The sequence below is a fragment of the Ambystoma mexicanum genome, chromosome 11 (assembly GCF_040938575.1).
Source record: "Ambystoma mexicanum isolate Mex_15411 chromosome 11, UKY_AmexF1_1, whole genome shotgun sequence".
Taxonomy (NCBI): Eukaryota; Metazoa; Chordata; class Amphibia; order Caudata; family Ambystomatidae; genus Ambystoma; species Ambystoma mexicanum.
The window spans coordinates 1312013920-1312036292 of NC_090934.1; the positions used below are offsets into that span (position 1 = coordinate 1312013920).

Sequence of the window (22373 nt, forward strand, 5' to 3'; positions counted from 1 at the left end):
GCCTTATGTTATTGGTTACTTCATAGGAAGATAGATCAGAGAGTTTCCTGAGGAAGGCTAATCTATCTGAAACGCAATATAATATAAGAAAATATAGGCAGATATTAAAAGAAGGGTTTTCTGATGAAAGCTGTGGCCTGTTGATTGATACCATAGGAATTGAATTATCATGAAGCTGTGTCCCTAAAAAAAAAGATCATTAGCGGTTGTAAAAATTGTTGTACCAATAATTTTGGGCCACTACTATTGTGTTGATGCCTTGATGAAAAAAAAAATATGAGTGATGAAATTTAAAATGTGTTTTATTAAAAAATGGTATATCAAAGTGTGAAGTGAATTACACAGTTGGGAAGGGACTTGTCCCAAGTGGAGTGCACCAATCCATAGCAGGATATGGGGCTTTAAAATTATTTGATTGAAGTTCGATCTGAATAACGAACAGATCCTCTCCAGGTGCACTAGAAGTGGATCAAATTGAGGTACACACTGAAGTATGTTCCTTGAGGAGAATAGGTGTTGTGCACCCTGTTCTGTAAGAGCCCTATAGGAAGGACTCCCATAGGTATGGAGCAAAGGGGACAATGGACTTGGACTAAAGTAGTCAATTGAGTTTTTAACTTAATCTTTCTGTCACAGTTTAAAATCATAAAATTTTTCTGCATAGCAACATAGTTAGTCTTTGCCAAGGAGCCTTACGATGTGTGCTATCACATTGAAATACTTTGTGCAAAAGAGAGCAGCTAACAGTCTAATATATTTGATACAATCTAAAATGAGAATTGGACTTCATTTTCTAAACTAGAATGCTTTCTTTTGTGCTCTATCCACCCAGCAGACTATCATTTGTTTTACCCCTTTTGTTATCATTAACAAAATTGCACTTTGGCAAGAGTGTATATTCTTAAATGAAAAAGTAAATATGATTTTTAATATGTTTTATATTTTATTACAGCTATAATCAAATCGTGCAATCCTGTCGTGTTCAGTTTTTACAATTATCTAAGGACTCATCCTTTGCTTATCCGAAGACACTTTATTTCGCCTGATTCTTCTACCTCTGCATTAAATTTAAAACCAGAGTCAAGTTCTGTTGATGAAATCAACCTTATTGAGAGGAAGTTGTTCTTTACTACTGCCAATGCCCATTTCAAAGTAGGCTGTCCTGTATTGGCTCTTGAAGTGCTATCTAAAATTCCAAAAATTAGCAAAAAAGAGGAATCTTCAGATAAAAATGGATTAAACCCAAGTTCTACAAAGCAAAATGGCATAATGGCAGACTCGGCAGTGGACTTTGACTGGAGTCAGCCACTTGTAACAGTAGATGATAGTCACCTTCAGCTGGATTGGGGAGAAGATCAAGATGCAGAAAATGAATCTGAAGATGATGCTCTTGTAATGAAAGATTCTACATTTGAAAAACAATTACAAATTCCAAATAAAGATGACTCCAAGAATGGATCACCTCAAACCTTACCTGAGAAATATCAAGTTTCTAACAGTGAAGTTGATGTGATTGCAGAGCAACTGAAATTCAGAGCATGTTTGAAAATTCTTATGACAGAGCTAAGAACCTTGGCTACTGGTTATGAAGTAGATGGCGGAAAACTCAGATTTCAGCTTTATAACTGGTTGGAGAAAGAAATTGCTGCTATTCATGAAATATGTAATCATGAGTTGGAAAGCAAGGAGTTTTCTTCTGAAGCATACTACACTGTTGGAGGTGACATTCTTGACCATGATGGGATAGATAAAGCTGACATTGGGTCATATGAGCGACATCAGATAGAACGACGTCGATTGCAAGCTAAACGGGAGCATTCTGAAAAGAGAAAGTGGTGGTTGCAGAAGAATCAGGCCCTTTTGCGAGTGTTCCTAAGTTATTGCAGCCTACATGGAGCTCAAGGTGGTGGTCTGGCATCAGTGAGAATGGAACTAAAGTTCTTATTGCAAGAATCACAACAGGTAAAAGGTTTAGTTTGAAATTGTGACTGTATTAGAGTGCTGATATAATGTTGGTCCAGCATGTCAAGACATATAGTTAAGGTAAAATGGAGATCTATATGAAATTGAAAAAATGAATGGCTGATACTTTGACTCGTGTGACAGATTAGGCTGAACTTTTGCACAAAACAAGTTTGTCACACCCCTGCCCCTAAAACTCCTTCTCAACTGGAAAGTTTGGGAAAAATTCTTTGAAAAATAAAGAAGTTATTAAGAAAGCAGTTTCGGCCTAGTTCCCATTCCTTTTCCCATAGATAGAAAAGGTCCATTTTTGCAGGACTGCACAGCCCACACTGCCAGATGGATTTGAATCAGGTCTGAAACAACTTGGGCACAAAGCGTTGACTCACAATCCTTTTGTTGCTTGGGGTTATTCCGTCCAGTTCTTCTCCTAAATAAATGGCTATTTCTCAGGTAAATTGAGAAGAATCTGGGTGTTTATAAATGAAACATCCACCATCCTTTTTTTTTCTTAGTGCAAGAGATAGCTGTGGTCATATCCCACATTAAAGCAGAGGGTACAGGAAAAAAAAAGAAAGAACAAAGCCTTTTACAGGTCAACAAACCAAGTTTGCAACACAAGGCTCGAACATCTTTTCCATACTGTTGGCTATAACCTGTGATATAGCTGACATCTCTGAGTGTTGTGGGGGGGAATGGGAGAGGTTAGAAGAGGTAAGAAGGCCTTTAGGGGAGTGGGGGGAGCTGACTCAGATAAGTGGGGCGCTTGGTGGGGGGGCGCTTTTTCCCCCAGCTGTTTTTCCGATATTTGCCGCTATAAAACTACACATACCTGCAGCTATGTGTAGTTCATACTAAAATAGACATCCGGGACTGTAATCCATGTAGTAACCGGGACCTTCCTCGCTTTGAGCTAAGCACGGTCGTTCCCGATTACTGCACAGATGGGAGACAGTCCACAGTCCTGAATGCTGTGCGTTTTGTTAGTTTTAAATATCTCATAACACACTAGGAAAACACATAACATCCACATTATTTTATTTTTTAAACTGTGCTACTCTTACACTTGAAAGTATTGCAGTCTAAAGGTCAGTCTGCCATGAGACCCACATAAAAAGAGCAGCTATCTCTGGGTAAGGAGCTGCTAATACATGGAGAATTGCAAATCCAGTTTACATGTGCGCTGTAAACTATATATGTAGTCTCCCAGTCAAGACACACTTTTTGCCTAACATAGTTCTTTAAGGATGTATATATTTGAGTGACGCTATGGTATGTGTACATTTCAAGTTATCTTTATAACACACAGTAATGTTGAAAGCCAGACATGCGCTGAGGAGGGGAAATGATGAGAGGGCAAGTAAGTCATGAGTTTTTGCCCAGGATGCGGAAAGAGCGGTTGCAATCTTGGACACTGGTGCAGTTATTTTCGCTTGATTGTGGCTGCTTTTTTAAGGCCACAAGTAAAGGACAAATGGGTGGACAACATAACTTTCGTTCAGAGGGCGTTAGCAACCCCTTGTTTTTTCTTCAGGTTGGCATGCTTCTCAAGTATTTTTCTACCAGGATTTTTTACTTGAGTTGTCATGTTCCCAGTGCAGATGCTTAACAAGACCACAAGCACTTGTTTTGTATTGGAATTTTGTTTTCCAGGGAATATTTCACTAAAGATTGCTGGGTTTAAAAGGTGAGCACCTTTTATACTTTGCCAGCATATTTATTGGAACATTTCCTCTCTCGGGTTATTTTTCTGGTGTTCATTACTTTTTTTTTTTAAAGTGCAATGCTTTTTTGTCTTGCGCAATTTCTTCTAAGGGGAATTCCAATTGAAAAACATGTGTGTAGTTCACTTTAAGATATATGTTCACTTACTTTGCATTCATTCATGCGTGCCAGCTTTTGATTTTCCCAATGGGGGCAAAAGTCCCTGGGCATATGTTATTCTTGCAGCCAGTCTTTTTTCCCCTTTTCCGTGCTGCTTAAATGCGGCTAGGGTCATGCAATGTATCACAACAGTCACCAAGAGAACAGCTATAAAACAAGGGGCCTGTAGCATGCTGCTCAGCCAAAGTGTGTGATCCTTGGCAAATAATTTAATCTCACTGTGCATTTCCTACAAAATGTGTTAGTTCTATAAGCTTGCCATCTTTTATACATAACAATACCACTGTCAAAACAGGTCAAAATCAGTCTGTGATTCATGAAGGTTTTTGAGTGATTGTTGCATAAGGGAGGATTTTGTGGTTAACCTCTCAAACCTGGGCATATGTTACTCTTGCAGCCAGTCATGAGCGATATTACCCTACTTATACAGGCAATGAAACAATAAAAACATTTTTTTTGTGTTTACACTGGAAAAAACAGTATTCGCATACTTGATCAAAAAGAAATTGACCTTTTAATTTTGACCACATTTTTTGGATAGTTTTTTTGGGGGGAATTTCAGTCAAATTTAATTAAATATATATTGGGTGGGGTAAGGGAATAGGTTAAGGTGAGGGTGCGGTGGGTATCCCCCAGCATTTTGGAGCCAAAAACGTCCTTAATAAATTCGGTCAAATTGGAAAAGGTCAAAATCTTCGATCAAGTAGACCTAACTGATTAAACCGTTATCTGGGATTGTTTGAAGGGGGCACATGCAAAAACACTGATAACACAGATTCTGAAATTATTTTCAAAACACTGGAAAAACAACCCAGACGTAAACAAAATAAACACTGGGTACAGGAAGCCCAAATTATAATTATACCTGCAACTATGGCAAACGCAATTGAGTTAATCCAGTCCCGAGTTCCCCAATGCATTGAATTTCAGGGGTTTTGTTGCAATAAGTTTCGTACCTTAACTGATCATTAACTAAGGTTTTTTCATTGAATATATATATTGTGATGGTGTAGGAGCACGACCCGGACTCATGGATGGTAATTTTATCAGTAAATACTTTTATTAATAATAAACATGGGGGGGGGGTTGGAGGACATTCTAACTAACCCTACCTCTAAGAGTTGTTCCCCCTGCTTCAATAAAATGAGCTAATGCAACTATCTTGTGTTAGAAATTTCAAAGTAAAGTTCGCTATCTTGTGTCCAAATCCTAATCTGTCCCATACAAGCTAAACTCAACAAAAGTTGAAAAATCAAAGGTGTCTTGGCTGTCAACCTGCAGCCCAGTTTTGTAGTTCAAACAAAGGTTCCAAAAAGGTATAGAAAAAGCAAGGAAAAGTTCAATGAAACTCAAGGGGATGATTCCCTTTCCCATGAGTGTTTCCACTTTATCCAAGAGTGTCTTGTCAATTTTTAGTGGTGAGGGTGTGACTTTATCTTTACTTATCAGGCCTGGCTTCCAGACCATGCAAGAAAGAAGGATGGTCTCAACACCTTTTTCAAGCCGTCTTGAGGGTACCAGACCCTTGGTGGGCAAACCCCTCTCCCAGGTAATACGATGAGAAGGAATAGTCTGGTCCACTCTCCCAAGCTGTGCTCTGAATTTCCTCTCAATTGCTACGGGTCCCAGACCCTACTCTCAGTATTCCTCTCAGGCAGTGCAAAGAGGAAGAATAGCCTGGGTCTCTCTCCCAAGCTGTGCAGAGGATGCCTAAACCTTTCTGAGCAGCCCTGGCTCCCTGATAATGCGACAATGAAGGATAGCCTGGTTCTCTCTCCCAAGCTAGGCTGAGGGTCCCTGACACTTCTTCAGTACTCCTCCACCTTGGGCCACTCTCCTGCCAAGTACGGTACTCAACATTCTTGGATTCACAGTTCTTGCTCTCTTCACTTCCACCGAAAACCTTGGTTTACTCTCCTTCCAAGAACTGAATGTCACTTGTACACATACATTTCGTATCCTTCTTAGTCACTGTTTGGGGTGTGTGACCCCACGTTGGCTCCCAGACTCCCTTCTCCTGGTTGTTCTCAAAGTTCTCTCTCTCAGCTCTCTCATCACCCTACAGCCTTGGTTTACTCCCCTGCCAAAGTGTGTGAGTACCACTTGTATATGTAAAGTTCGTATTCTCTTTATTACTAATTTGGGGGCATTTCCCCAGCATGTGTCCCAGACCCCCTTCACTTGGTTACACTCCCAGTTCTTTGTCTGATCTTTCTTCAAGCCATAGTCTTGGTTTATTCACCAGCCGAGGTCTGTGAGCATCATCCATATATGCAAAGTTTGTATTCCCCGTTATGACTAGTTGGGATATGCCTTCCTAGTACAGGCCCCAGACGCCCTTCACTTGGTTGTTCAAATTGTTCTCATTGGCTGATCTGTCTTTGATCCACAGCCTTGGTTTACTCTCCTGCCAAGGTCTGTTCATGCCAGTGGTATCTGCAATGTTTCTACTACCCTTTATTATTGGTTGGGGCATGTCTTACTGATATGGGTCCCAGACCCCTTTCACTAGGTTACTCTGCTCGTGGGTATTCCTTCTGTCCTTTCCTTTGGTCTTCAAGCACTCTCTGGGTCTCTCCAACCCTTTGAATAGCTACCTTTTATAACTGTAGGGTCTTGGCTGTCTCCCTCTGGTTGTTCACAGGGCTCCCAGGCGCTTCATGTGGCTTTCCTGACTCATAAGGACCTTCCCCGCTCTTCTGCGCATTTCGCTTGCAGCTCTCCGGCAATTTAGATGCACTCCAGCAGCTTCGGTCACTGGTGGGTTTTTTCCTCTCCTCCGGTCTTCTTTCTGGTTCGGGGGCCTTTCACAAGCGTGCTTCCTTCCTGGGCACCGTATGCCTCTCTGCCCTACCTTCCCTCGCATTCCTGGGCACTCGCTCAGCTCCTGCCGACCAGACAACAAAGGCGCCATCTTTCTCTTCACTCGCTGCGTTTCAATGACAGCTGACCAATAGGATCACTCGAAAGGCTAAAGCGTACACATTCGTTCTTGTCAGTGATCTTCATTACTCAATGCCTCTTCCTCGTCCCAGTAGTTCTTGCCTCAGATATAGTGCCACAATACATGGGTACTTTGGGTAGTGTTGGGAAGCAACCAGGGTACTCATGCAACCCCAAGCGCTTTAGAATTCGGCAACAGCTATTTTAGGCACTATAATGGACTAGGAAGGGCACTGGGAAGACTCTCTCATGCAAATATAATCACATACACAGACCTGGGCAGGCACTGAAAAGGAGTTATTGTTGAAATATAAGGCGAAATTGCTATTAGCATGATAGATTTGTAATGTCCGATCCTAAATACTATAGAGGAATCGAGCTCCTTCCCAGAACGGAATGCAGCCTGCGTGATTCTAAAAATTGACTACAGGTGCTTCCGCTGTTTTCACCACTAAGGCTGGCAGCACACAAAGTAACTCACCAGGTGCCCACTGTCCTTCAAGTGTCCATGCAGGCTAAGAATAGGGATTTACATGTTCTGTACAACAAAATGCAGAATGGCACAGGTTATGAAAATAAGGTGTAAATGAGACAATGGGGCCTAGATGACATTAGCAGGAGGAGTGAAATATGGACAGAATGTATGGAAATTAGTTATAAAAATGTTTAGTTTTTCCTTTTGGGTAGGCCTCAATGTTTGTAAAAGTCTGCAGGGCTGCAGTGTGGTTCTGTATAAGGTAGCAAAATGTAGAGCAGCATGACCTGACAAAACCACTGACAATGAAGAAAAGAAGGCTTTGGAGCATCTCTAGTATAGAACAATGACGGTTTGGGATGAAGCTATGGTTCATATCCAGTGACGCTACTACAGTGAGACAGAACTATATAATACCCTGCCTGGCACCACTTTTGCAGGGAAGGAACGGAAGAGGGACAGGAGAAGACCGTTCAGGCAGCAGAGTCCTTTGTTACCATCCTCATTTTTGTAAGATCAAACTTGTTATCCTTACCAGATAGACTTTTTGCCTTATTCCCCTAGAAGGGTATATTTATTCTGGTGTGAGCGTAATTAGGGACACCCTTACAAATGGTGACTTTCCCGACATGATCTCAGTTTGTCTCCCGTACTTTGCAAAGGCTAGGCCTAGTCACCAGGAAGGAGTTATGCCCATCTACAACGACCGGTCCCCCAAATCAAAAAACACGTGTTTCCTGAGCGGTTTTAGTAGGAGCCATTTTAAAAGAAATCCTCTCTGCTCGCTGAGGCAGTGCTTGGTTTCGTCTTAACTGAGGACAACTCGAGTGAACACGCACATGTGAGTATACTTTTGTAAGCGATAAAAATGAGGAGGCATGTATGTATGACAGTCTGATGGCGTGAATGGATGAAGTACGCGGTCAATGACAGATTAAATAGGACTTTTGGTATGTTATGGTAGAGATTGGATAGGACCTTTGGTGATGTGTTATGGTATAGACTGGATAGGATTCAGGTGATGTGTTAAGGTATAGATTGGATAGGAGGTGGGTTATGTATTGAAATTGTTGCATATTTCTGTTTTTCTACTTTTTATAATGGAGAAAGGGAGACTCAGCGTATAAAGACTGAGAGGAAAGGGATCCTCAGCCATAATAGGTTGAGAAGGAAGTGCCATGCTGTATTCTTTTATTGAAGGTGGATATAAGGATATAAGGAAAAAAGTAGTGGCTTGGAAAAAGGAATGGGCCTGGATTTTAGTCAATTATTTTTGTATTTTTTCTCTTGCCGTCTTTTATAGTAAAAAAAAAGGAAGGAAGGTGGATGAGTCGCAGTGAGTGTGTGTGTGTGTGTGTGTGTGTGTGTGTGTGTGTGTGTGTGTGTGTGTGTGTGTGTGTGTGTGTGTGAAAACAAAGTGGAAAAGAATAAAGGGGGGGTGAGGAAAAAGTGGGTTGATCTGTATTTTTGTAACAAGCAGCAGTGTGCGCAGCATGGCAATAAGGTTTAAGTGAAGCATTAGCGACATGCGCAACATCATGGGGAAAAACCCCAGTAAGATACATGCATGGGGCCCTGCCACTGTATTGTGACAGGATAGATAAATAGCATAATCAATTGGTATTGGAAACAAAGGAAGGGGGGATGTCCTGCTCCTGGTCAGAGCAGGGCTCCCATAACAGAAGCACACTAGAAAAAATGGCCATCTTTTAAGCAGCAAAATATAAGGGTAAGATATTACAAAAAAGAAAAGAGATTTTAGATCTCTGGCGATTATTCGAGGATATGGAAGATGATGAGGTCCAATGTTTGGGGATATACCCTTAACGGCTAAACCTGCAGTAGGGTATACAAATCCAGTCTATTAGCCTCCAGTGGTAGAGAAAGCAACAGCAGGATTATCAGGATTAGCAACTACGGTAGACACTTGAGACCTTTTGCACCTCCACCTCCCTATAACCCATCCACAAGTTCTGACATGCCCATAGCATCAGTATACCCAGAGGGTTCACAAGCAGAGATAAACAACGAGTTAAGAGCGTTGCAGGAAAGTTTGGTCAGGTTACAAGAACCTGAAGAAGTACCACCAGAAATAAGGATACCAGTGACGTAAATAGGGGATTGGAAGTCAGGAGATTTTTTGGTTAAGTTCAGCCTAGGGGCAATAAGAAATGTTTATGTCGAAAAAGATGATGGGTAGAGGGTATGGATGGTCTTGGGACAAGAAGTCGAACCTGCAAGGGCAAATGAATGGGAAGATCAAGGTGGCAGAAATAATGAGGCAGGGCATGAAAGAGATCAAGGAGAGGAGGCAGCGAGAAACCCATCCTGCCACAAGAAGCAGTGAAATGGGATAGACCCAGATATAGACCAGATTTAATGGTGGGTAGTACAAGATCAGAAGAATACTAAAAAAAAAAGGGGTTGAAAACAAAATACACATGCAGATTCCTCTGATACATAAAGGAGTAGGGATAACACAGTATATCCCATGGCTTCAAATGGACGCAAGTAATTTGATTAAAGCTGTCGCCCAGTTTACAGCTAGAGCCAGTAAATGGATCTATGAATTTGAAAAGAAAACACAGCAGGGGTAGCTTTAGACTAGGAGACCTTAAGAGTTTACTGGTCACTGTAGTTGGAGACCAAGCTGGGGACATATGGGTAAGGGCTGGGTGCCCTGGAATAATTCTTGCAAATAATGAACATAATGGAGCAGCCTTTAATGAATTAAGGGCAAGGGTATGGGATGCCCTACGAAAGATATACCCAGATACCCCTGACTTACATTCTTTAATGCAGTGCACAATGTGTGATGATGATGACCCAGTTAGGTTTATTCTTAAATTACAGGAAATGTGGACACAGGAGGGCAATGGGACCATTCAGTACCATTTTTCTATTTTATCGTCAAGAGGGGATTACTGAAAGAGGTCCAGAAGGCACTAGATACAATTGTGGGAGTGAAAGCCAAAAGGTGGGTAGAGATACAAAGTATAATAGTCCACCATTGTAAAATAATCAAGGAGCGGGACAGGGAGACCGCCCAGAAGCGGCAAACGGACGAGGCCAAACTAGTGGAAAAGAAACTAAATAAGGTTATCGTCCAAGCACCGGTGACGGCACCGGCTCAGGGGGAAAGGACAGGAGATACTCAACAAATTGTAAATGCCACAATTGCAGCACTATGGGGCAAAGTAGGACAGGGACAAGGGGGCGTGGGGGACAGTACCCCAACCCACAGTGGCAGTATGAAGGAGCTCCAAGGGGAAGAGGAGGATTTCAAGGAGCAAGAGCAGGAGGCTTTGGGGGCGATAGGGCCCCGCGGAGGAGGATTGGGGAACCTCACAGTGGTTGTATTGCAGGAGATGGGGGCCTTTTGCAAGGGAATGCAGGAACAGGCCTGGGATGGGATTTAATTATGGGCCATCCCCTCCAGGGCAGGGATTCCTAGGGCGTCAGGGAATTGGACACCAGCAATTTGGACGAGGGGGTCAAAATCAGTTACCTTATGGGGCTGACAGGCAAGGGCAATATGGGCAACAATCACAGCAGGGTAAGGAAACACAGTTAAATAGGATGGCAGGGGGAACAGGCGCCCTGTTCCAAGGAGTTACAATGACCAGAGCGGCCCTTTTTCATTCCCCGGGACAAATACATATTCTGATTCAGCATGGCCAATCCTATTGACAACCGCACACCCTGAAGAGGAGGCTGTGGTGGAGGTGGAAATAGGAAGCCATTTATATTTATGGTAGATTTAGGTGCAACTAAATCATGCATTATGGAGGCGAACTTTACATTATCAGATAAAACTCTTGACACGCAGGGATTCTCTGGGGCTATTTCTGTGGTTCCATACAATGAGGAGCTGGCTATAAAAGTGAGAGGGAAGGTAGTGCGAGCCCCCTTGTTATATTCAAAGTTCCCCTGTTAACCTGTTGGGTAGGGATATGGTCAGTAAACTCAATATAACTATATCATTCACAGATCAAGGGTTAGTGTGTTCCACTCCGAGGATGTGGTAATAATCAATTCAATGGGAAGGGAAGTCAGTAGTCTGTGGGGTTCCTGTTGTCCCAGACATATTTGTCTATGGCATCAAGGTAGGGTTTTAACGGTATTAAGGTATACCGTTAAAGATACCGTGAACCACTCAATTAAACAATAATAACCGTCACATTGTTTATACCGCTATACCATTTATACCGTTAAGTGTGCTTTTCAATCTGATTTGGAAAGGCTGCAGTAAGCAAGTTCTGTGCAGTCTTGGTCTTGCACTGTTGGATGTGCCATCTGCAAGTAGTTTCAGTTGGAGCAGTTTTTAATGCCCTTCCATAAACCATACGTGCCTGACACAAAATCAATATGTTAGCAATAGGAAGAATAAATACAGTGCCAAGAAGGAAAAGGGTTTACTTTGGGTTGGAGGCTTTGGGGTTTATATATTTATAATGGATAATGTTTGCTAAACATATGCCAATGGAGGATTTCCCTGGTTCTATCATTGAATTTACATATAATAAGTCACACTGTGAAATTCACTAATCTCTGTGGGTATTCCCTACTGTCATACCAAAGGGTAACATGTTGGCCCGCAAGTAAACTAAAGGCTGTAACGTAAAGAGAGCGTGCGTGTGTGTGTGTGTGTGTGTGTGTGTGTGTGTGTGTGTATGCACACACGCCTATACTACCATCATCCTCCATTGATCTGTGGCATGCAGGTTATAAAGATGGCAACATTTTCATCTTCCCCAGTAGCCATTGGGGAGCTAAAAGCCTAAATGACCACTTAAGAAAAGCTATCAGTTTACTTTCCCAGTTGCAGCAGGCCCCCCTCACCCCCTCCTCCTCTCCACATGTGTGTTTGTGTTTGGTGGAAGCAAGGGGTGGCATTTCAGTGGAAAGTATGTTGAAAACCCCAATTCTGGCTCTGTGTGCCTGGTTTTGTTTGTGATGATAAATCTGACAATTTGTGACCTTTTAGAAAATATTTGTTAAGATTAGTTAACTCCGCCTGCTATACCGCGATAACCATGATATACCATCATTTGGCAAGAAGTTTATCATACCGTTATAAAACTAATACCGTGACACCCCTACATCAAGGTAATAGCAAAAGCAGTGCCTCAAATTGCGACAACATGTTGGCAAGTGCCCACAGATTTTATTTTCCGACCTATGGTGCCACCCGAGATGGTGGCGGGTCAATAGTGTCATTAGATTTGTAAGGACTAGTAGTGTCAGACAAGAGTAGTCTTGATCTGAACAGATCAGGATGGGTGCGAGTGGCGCACAGTACTATGTGTAGACCTGACAGTACAATTGAAGGAAATGACTGATGAGTTATTTGAGGACAGTGAGAAAAATGGGGAGATCATTTTGGAAATCTGCATCCCCTGTGATGATATGGTGCAATATAGGAAGGTACAGTGCCCCCTGATGGCAGTTATGACCCCGTGTTTATTTTTTGAGGAGGACATGTAACATGTGCCAGCACAATTATGGACTGTTACTCCGCAAGATGTTGGATTACTCAGAGATATGACACCAGTATAGATTATGTTGAGGTCAGGAGCAGTACTTCCGAGGTTGCGGCAGTACCTGTTGTCAAGGGAAGCAGAGGAAGGGATAAAAGGCACCATTCAGGCTCTATTAGAGCAAGGGATTGTTTTACCATCCACGTCCCTGTGTTATACAGCCATATACCCAATCAATAAAGCAACAGGGGATAGTTGGGGGATGATCCAGGAACGACGTCTTCTTAATGACATGGTGCAGAAGGAGTTTCCGGTAGTTCCAAATCCAGCGACAATCCTATGTAGCATTCCCAAGACAGCGATGTACTTCACAGTGGTGGATCTGAAGAATGCGTTCTCGTCAATTCCGCTTCACCCTGATTCATGGTATCTCACTGCGTTTACGCACGGTCAACGCGGCTTAGAGCACACGAGATTGTCTAAAGGGTACTGTAAAAGTACAAGTATTTCATTAGAGTGCTGCATGCCGACTTGGGAAATATTCAGGTGCCCAACCCCTTACCCTTTACCCTACCCTACCCTATCCCTACCACACTAGCAGAATCATCCAATATGTGGATGACCTGCTGGTATGTAGTGAAAATGAAAAGCGATGCAGGAGCGATTCTATTGCATTATTGCAATTGCTGGCTCACAAAGGGTACAAGACAGATAAAAAGAAGCTACAATACTGCCAACAGGAGGTACTATACTTGGGGCAACTTATTTTTGCAAACAGGGGAAAAAATATTACCAGATAGGGCAGTGGCAGTACGCGCCATCCCATTCCCAGTACTATTAAGGAAATGCAGCAGTTTTTGGGCCTATGTAATTATTTTAGGGCATGGATCCTAAACTATGCAGCTACATAAGGCTGCTGTTGAAAAGTCTCAGAGAAGGACAGAAGACAAAAAATTGTAAATTGGAATGGACGGAAGAAATGAATAGACAATTTGAGGACTTGAAAGAAGCCATTTGCACGACCCCTGTTTTAGCAACTCCGGATTATACATAGGAGTTTTATACATTTTTCCCCACTCTGTTTGACGGCTCATGAATTGACGTAAGGAGATGTACTATATGTTGATGGATGGGTCATCAACAATTGACCAGGAGACGGGACGGAGGCACACAGGGGCGGCAGTGGTGTGCAGTAAAGGGAGGCGCATGAAGTTCTGATCGTGAAAAGATTACCTATGCACTATTCAGCTCAGGCAGCGGAACTTGTCGCTCTCATCGAGGAATTGAGACATTGAAAAAGGTCTGGAACCCGGTTGGCCCTGGTGAGAAAAATGTCTCTCTCTCGCTCTCTCGGGCTCTCTCACGCCCTCTCTCGCTCTCTCTCTTTCTCTTTGTCCCTCTCTCTCGCTCTTTCTCTTTGTCCCTCTCTCGCTCTCTTTCTCTCTTTGTCCCTCTCTCTCGCTCTCTCTCTTTGTCCCTCTCTCTCTCTCGCTCTTTCTCTCTTTGTCCCTCTCTCGCTCTCTTTCTCTTTGTCCCTCTCTCTCTCGCTCTTTCTCCTTCTCTCTTTGTCCCTCTCTCTCTCGCTCTCTCTCCTTCTCTCTTTGTCCCTCTCTCTCTCGCTCTCTCTCCTTCTCTCTTTGTCCCTCTCTCTCTTTCCCTCTCCCCCTCTCCCTCTCTCCCTCTTTTTTTCTCTTTCTTGATAACCTTTTTTCTCCTCTCCAGGGATAAGCAGAGATGCCTGACTGACATGTTCAAACCTTTCTGTTATCTAGGGATAATGATAAAATGAATGTAATTAGTTCTAGAAATGTTGCATTACGCTTTTTTGGTATTATATTGTTTTGTGTGACACTGGTCGTGGTTGTTGGAGTGTATGAAGGTATGTCTGTTATATGGGGTGGCCATATAAAGGGGGGGTGGGCAGTTACATATAAAGGATAACGTTAGTATGAATATGTCTATGATAAAAAAGAATCAAACAATGGGCCTCATTACAAGTTTGCCGGTCCGGTAACTACGGTACTGGTAAGCTTGCCGGTACCGTATTTACCGGACCAGCAAACTATGAGTTCTGCTCGTGGGTGCCCTCCTGCCCGCCAGGTCTGACCTGGCGGGCGTACCGGCACCCGCGATCAAAGCATGTCAGATGCACCGGCACCATTGTGAATGGTGCCGCTGTATCCGACCTCCCCATTCCCATTGAGCCATATGGGGCTCAAATGGGAATGGGGAGTAAAAGTTTCTGACCCCTGCCAATGGGGAAATACAGGGTCCGCCAGGGCTGTAATGGCCCTGTATTTCCCAATTGCCAGATGCCGAAAAAACTTGCAAGTTTGACGGCAGTCTGCCGGTTTTACCGGCAAGGTTACCGCCAAACTTGTAATGAGGCTCAATGTCTCACTTTTTGCCGGCCACCCTTACAGGGTTTTTTAGATGAATAAAATCGGAAGTACGAATGACATATGATTTATATAAGGGGTGGGCTTTGACGCCATTTCTGACATTCAGAATTATTGAATAGCTGGTACTCCGATATGTGTACTGCGGGAAGAAATGTGATCAATGAAAGCTGTTGTGTGTGCACTTATTTTTTACTTCCGCATCTAGTCCCAATTACAGAGGCACAATGCCTGGTGCATCTTGCACTATGTAGGATAAAGGACACATTCCAGGCACACAGCGTGCAGTTGAGGAGCGTTGTTCTAGACCCAGCGCTATGCAATGGCAGTATGAAATGCAGCAAGTGTCTACAAGCACCATATTTTTCCTTGGAAGGTCAATCACATGTCATCGACAAATGCCAGGGCACCACAGTGACGTGCCCGGCAGATGGACTAATCGAGTAGAGCAAAGACACAATAGTCCAAGTAGAGACAATGTGTTTTCAAATATGGTCCCAATACATCACAAGGCTGGCATGGATTGCATCGACGGAGAAGCCAGCGTGAATACTTAGAGACATTGGACTATGTACTTTGTTTTAGCAATGAAGGAACAGTTCCTGTTGGCACAAACACACAGTGCAACCACGCTCTTGTGATCCTTGATATGACGAAATGTACAGCAGCAATGATAATTACTACTGGGTTTGTGGCCGACAAGCCTACTTGCACCTCCCATCATCCTGGAGCGGCAAGTGTTCACTGGCCACCCTGCACTCAGTTCTACTAGTAATCCCAGAAGAACACCTGAAGGGAAAAGAAATCCCTTTCTCAAGGTGCCAGCAGCCACTCCAGCACCTAAAGAAGCAGAAAGAGACTTGCAGATCACACATGAATTTCATATGCTGCCAGAAAAAGAACGATTTCAACAGCTGATAGGTCGAACTATGTATCAAAAGACTCTATCTTTTTTGGCTCCTGGGTACAAGTAGCTGCTAACGCCAAGTGGGTGTAGATAGTCCAAGAGGAGCTAGTCCAGCTCGCCAATGATGCAGAGAATGGATTCAACGCCATCCATGTAGAGCTACGTGCATTGAGACTCATAACGATGCAAAATCGATGCATGCTAAATCTGTTAACAGCCATAGAAGGAAGAGTGTGTAAAAAGTTGGAAGCAGCTGCTGCACCTTTGTGCCCCAGGAGTATGCTAAAAATGGGTCACTATCCCATGTCATAGAGGCGGTGTACAATCTAGGTATTCAAATGAACAAAGAAGGTTGAGTTGAGAACACAGATTGGCTATCACTTGCCTTTGATTAGGTCCCGTCATGGCTGGGGGCAGCAGTACAAATTCTGATAACTATTATCGTATTCTTCTTGGTCCTCTTCCGCACATGCCAATTGTGTCTCTGATGTTGTGTCAATGTAGTACCTAGCAGTGCAAAGATGATGATATCAATTGGGAGTTCTAAAACACCTTGCCATAGAAATAAAGAGCGAAACGCAAACTGATGGGGTTGTAGATATGTTGGATGAGTTTGTTAATGTAGAAGTTGTTAGGGAGAATTCTCTGTTTAGGCTGAATTTCCTAACCTAGTGAGTCCCCCAGCAGCTTTGCTGGATTTCTGGAGTTTGTTTTTTTCTCCTACCAAGAGTGAGTCTCTTTTCCTCACACTCTTGGACATGATTTGAGGGGTTCCTTTGACTGTTAATGTGTTTTATGGGCTATGGGGTCCTTTACTCCATAGGGTCTCATGTGTTTTTACTATGTGTGTTACACAGCACCCTCAGTGCAGTGACACATGGGTGTCATAGTGACACCCCACCATAGACTCCATACCCTGGGACTGACTACTATCTCCCAGGGCATGTAAAGTCACCATTGGCTTTACTAGTCCCAAATTATGAACAGAAACCAGTATAAACCATCATATTGTGGATGTACTGGTTGGGGCAATTCGATTGCCCCGGGGTCTGTTAGTCGAGGGGGCACGTCTCCGTCCCACCTGATCGAGTTTTGGCTGGTGGCAGTGGATACTACTTTTGATATTCGACCGCAAATATATCTCTATGGGATTTTCCCATTGTTCGAGGCTAGAAACTTTAATTATTTATTCTCATAGCCTCGAACATACCGCTGGTTTATTTATTTAATATTAATTTGCCGGTTGGTATTTTTTGCCAGAACTCGATTCTAAAATGGCGTTTGTGTTCTCTTCTGTGACTCCAACCCAAGTCGAGCCCTTAGTTCCACTTTTTGGCGGGCTTCTCCACAGAAGCCTCCAAAAGTGGTGCCACTCTGTATGGGTACCACAGGGGGTGTGGGAGGGGGTTTAGGCACCCTGGACTGAGTTACATTGGTAACTCAAGTCGCACTCTTGTGTGATTGGCCCAAGTGGTGAGCCGGCCGGCTCACCACCTAGCATGTTTGATTGACAGCTAGGCTGAGTGAATGGGGGTGTGCTGCATAAAAGCAGGGCTTTTGGGACTGGAACTTTAGAAGTCGCCACAGGACCTGAAAATCCGACGAGGGAGAAGCTGAGCTGACCTGCTACGACGACACCACCGATGGAGCCCTGCGGAACTGACTCACCACTTCCCAACGACAGAGAAGATCTCCCGGCTGGAGAGTCTTCTTCCCCTGACTGGTGGGCACAACCAGTCTACGCTCTTTTCCTCGCATCCGAGGACGTCTTGTGGTCGAATTGCCCGTGCCAAGCACCCCGACAACCAGATAGCCACTTACCACCGGACCGCGAATAAAAGGACTGCTCCTTTTAACTGAGAACTCCGCGGCTGGTTTCTTCCCTGGCAGTGCAACAGACTCCTGTCTTCCTCCCTGACGAGATCCTCTCTTCCCCCGGACGAAGCACCTACTTGCATCCGCTGTCAGGAACAACTGCCCCCGCTGGAGTATTCTCACCACTTTAAGGCACCGTGTCCGCGAGGCCTCCCTTTCTACAGATTGCTACAAGGTAATAATAATCCCTTAACCTTCTGGACTGGGCTGGCCGCCTTGACCATCTAACTGGCCCTTTCTTTTGGTCCAACTCTTTCTGAACTGATTGCGAGACTTTTGGGCACTTTGAACCGTGTGACCTTGGACACATTTCGACCGGAGCCTCTTAAAGTGGGTCCGGCCTTGTTAACTTTGACTTTACGGTTTTAACCTGCCTTCTTCTCCTACTGTGTTCTTCCGAAAGTGTTGGGATCTGTTTCTATCTTTGCTCTGTCTTTCTCTCCCTTTTAGACCGATTGATTAGAGTGCCATCTTCGTTAAGCGCTCACCGCTGTCTGCAAATAAGTGTTGCTTTACTTAAGACTTGTCTAATAATCGTTGAAGGGAGTGTATATCTTTTAGTGACAGTGTTTTTGAACTGCTTGATATTGGTGCCAGTGTGTTTTATTAGATGTGGTTTTAAATAAATAATTATATCTTTTTTACACCAAGCTCTGGTCAGTGTTTGCTTGTTCTACTGTGTTCTTTTGACCTATTGTGAATACTCTGTATACTGCCTATCTCTTCTTGAGAGAAGTCTGACTGCTCAGCCACAGCTACCAAGTGAATCTGTGTGATACAGACTGCTACCAAGTGGGTTTACTGCCAAACACCTGTAGTCTTAAATCTTTTGCAGTGGTCCCAGTGGGAACTGCACAGGTTTCTGCCTAACTCAAGTAACGAAAAGGGGGGCATGTTGTGAAGGAACCTGGGTCCTCCTGCACCACAAAGCGCTTTAGAATTAGGCAAAAACTCTTTTAGGCGCTATAATGGACTAGGGATAACAAGGGGCATTGGGAAGACTCTCTTGTGTAAATATAATCACATACACAGACATGGGCAGGCACTGATTGTTTAAATATAAGGCGTAATTGACTATTAGCTGGATAGATTTGTAATGTCAGGTCCTAGACATTGTAAAATCTTAAATGCTATAGAGGAGTCGAGCTCCTTCCCAGAACGGAATGCAGCCTAAAATATTCTAAAAATGGACTACAGGTGCTTCCGCATTGTTCGCCACTAAGGCTAGCAGCTCACAAAGTGACTCACCAGCTGTCTACTGTCCGTCAAGAGTTCATGAATTCTAAGAATAGGGATTTACAGGGCCCAGATAACATTAGCAGGAGGAGTGACATATGGATAGAATGAATGAAAGTTTGTTATAAAAATGTTTAGTTTTTCCCTTGGGCTAGGCCTCAAGGTTTGTAAAAGTCTGCAGGGATTGCAGTGTGGTTCTGTAAAAGGTAGCAAAATGTAGAGCAGCACACCCTGGCAAAACTACTAACAATGAAGAAAAGAAGGCTTTGGAGCATCCCTAGTATGGAACGACGACGGTTGGGATGAAGCTATGGTTCATATCCAGTGACGCTACTACAGCAAGACGGGACTATATAAACCCCAGCCTGGCGCTGCTTTGGCAGGGAAGGAACAGAAGAGCAACAGGAGAAGACAGTTCAGGCTGCAGAGTCCTTTGCTACATCCTCATTTTTGTAAGATTAAACTTGTTATCCTTACAAGATGGGCTTTTTGCCTTATTCCCCTAGAGGGGTGTTTTTATTCTGGTGTGAGCGTTATTAGGGACACCCTTATGGTAGTGTGGAATCGGAGGGATTTTGAGGGAAGATGGGAGGGTCAAACGGATACTGTGTTCTCCCGGGATAGTCTCTACTCTCAATGGGGTCTTCCTCTCCATGACATCCAGCACATGTGGGAAGTGATGATGATCTCAACTCTGAGTGACCACAGTAGATGTCAACCCATGATGTCTTTTTTTTTAAATTTAATCATTTTTGCCTAACGTCATGCTTTTGCTTATTGTGTAATCAACAGGGATGACTGAGGTAAGTTGGTCGTCATTTCCCGCAACCGTCGAATTTCATAGATAAGTTGGGTCATTTTAACAAAAGTATTTTCACTGAATTCCATGGGTTTTGTTTTCCTATATCTTCTCCAGGTCCTCTGGCCATGGCCTTCTGTTGTAGCCACTTTCTACTTTCCTCCAATTAACAAAAAAGACCCTGGCCTTCTCCTGTTATGTCTTTTATCCCACTGTTTCCTGCAACACGTTTTTTTCCACAATTAATGTCCATCAATGTTACCATGGGAACCCCCCAGGAATGTCCCGCAAGATGCAATAGTCATGTCTAATAACAATCTCTCCCTCTTTCTTCAAAGTACCAAACTAACTTTTGTTCCTTGTTTGCATCGAGCAAAATAAAATGGCTTTTCAATTCCCAAAAAGTCTCACTGCTGCAATGCACCATGGAAGATACATTTCAGTTTTCTTGGTACCGGGGAGCTATCCATTCTCCAGCACATTTTTTTAAAAACTACTGAAGGGATTTACACCAAAACAAGCACTGGCAAAGCCAGTAGTTTTGATGTATATTCATTTTTCCATTTTACATTCATAGGCATTAGTACTAAGCAGGAGGTAAGAAGTGATAGTGTTTAAAAGGTGCTAGCTAAAGTCATTAAGCGAGAGAGGCTGACCATGAGATGGCTAGAGAGAAAGCAAGGGTGTGAGAGGAAAGTGAGCGAGAAAAGTAGATTTTCTTGGAAAGGTGATAGCAGGGGAACCATGTGAGGAGGATGGAACAGGGGATGCATTCAAGGGTGCTAGTGAGTGTGCAAGGGAGACAGATATAAATAGGGAGAGAGAGCATGCCAGGAAACTCTAACAGATGCCAGGTCACCAAATACACACAGGAACATTTTGGAACACATGTTTGGCCTAGAAACATGACACATTATATAAATGGAACATCACAAATCCTTATTGAGAGACCTGAAAACTGAAGTCCTTCATATAAGGTGCAAATTAAATGAATTAATGTAGAGCACAACTCCGCAAGCTGGTGCTCCTCAAAGCGTGTGCCTGTTACTATGCTGGACTGCTTGGAAGTTTCAGGAAAGTTTAGTTTTGAGTTTTGCTTTTTTTGTAAAATAGTGGGATTTGTTAATTCGAGCATCATGGCTTTGTTTGTAACATCCTTCCATGTCTATGAAAAAGGTCCATGCTAACTGCATGAATATATGTCCCTATTCCAATTTTAGAAAACACATTATTTTTGGCGTTGCCTATACTATCAGTAATTCCAATGTAAGAAGACATTTTTTAATGCTGGCTGTGCCAATGTATGTCAGTATAACCATGCAAGAGCACCCATGTTGGCTTTGACCATGATGCCAATGCCAAGATGCCATTGCGATTAAACATGGCCTCCTATCTGCACTAACATGCCAGCATTCCCACGTAAGAACATTCCTATGGTCGCTTCCCCATAGTGCACCTGTAAGAAGATAATCCTATTGGCTCCAAATGTTCATGCTAGTGCTTCATTCTTTCCATTTCTGCATCAATTACCATCCCTCCTCTACCCGGCCTGCAGCCACCTTACATTCTGACACACTTGCACACACTTGTTAGGTTACTGGGTTCTATATTGTGCTCACCTGCAAGGTCTCCAGGCACTCTGGTTATCCCCTAAGGATAGTCGGGTGGGTGAGGTTAGTGAGGAAAAGAAGAAAATGCACAATAGGTTTTCTTTTGAGTTGATATCTGCAGACTCGATGTACCCTATTTATGTGTGGCTGTTTCTAAGTGTTTTGCGTCATGAGCATAGAGGCATTTGTGGCTAAAGTTTGAGCATAGTTTGCCTGTGGTGCAAGACGTCTTTGGCTGGAATTCTGACATGTAAGTTGATTTTAGTGGTGTAGTATTCTATTGTTTGATAGCTATTGGGAAAGCTATTGAATTGTGGTGTGCACATGGCTTAGTTGGTATTCATATGGTATGTTTCCCTGTAGAGGTTGAGAATGTTGGTGCCATGCAGATAGGTGGGGGGTCATACCCATTTAGAGCAGCTATACGGTGTGGTATTGTCTTGGTAGGGGTGCCCTTAGGGTCAGGTACTAGTGAGGTCCTGAGGTACCCTGTTGTGGACTGGTATTTTTGGCTGTGGACAGTGTACCAGATTGGTCTTGGGTGAGAGTGAGGGACCAGGTGGGGGGAGTGAAAGACATTGGGAGTAGCACCAAGTAACCATTGCGTTATTATCTATGAACACATTATATAATTGAAAGAAAGAATCTGTGAAACAGCAGTGGACAACTGATCCCTGCGATACAGGGGCTCTTATTCCATCGACACTATGTACTGTTCTACACAAGCTCAAATTGTACATTTCAAAGGCCTGTGCTTCTTAGATGTTTTCCAGTTTTGGATCTTCCATAGATTCATATGCCAT

The 22373-nt window shown here is 43.4% G+C and overlaps 1 protein-coding gene across 4 annotated transcripts in view; it reads left to right on the forward strand.

Annotated features, from left to right (window-relative positions):
- DMXL2 (Dmx like 2) overlaps positions 1-22373 on the forward strand; it is a 2950233-nt gene that overhangs the window by 1695223 nt on the left and 1232637 nt on the right. For all 4 annotated transcript variants that reach the window (XR_011279824.1, XR_011279825.1, XM_069624807.1 and 1 more), the window contains exon 24: positions 953-1962. Coding sequence is in view for 2 of the 4 variants with exons in the window: in XM_069624807.1 (XP_069480908.1) it covers positions 953-1962 (1010 nt within the window). In the remaining 2 variants the exon portion in view is untranslated. The remainder of the gene's footprint in view (positions 1-952; positions 1963-22373) is intronic.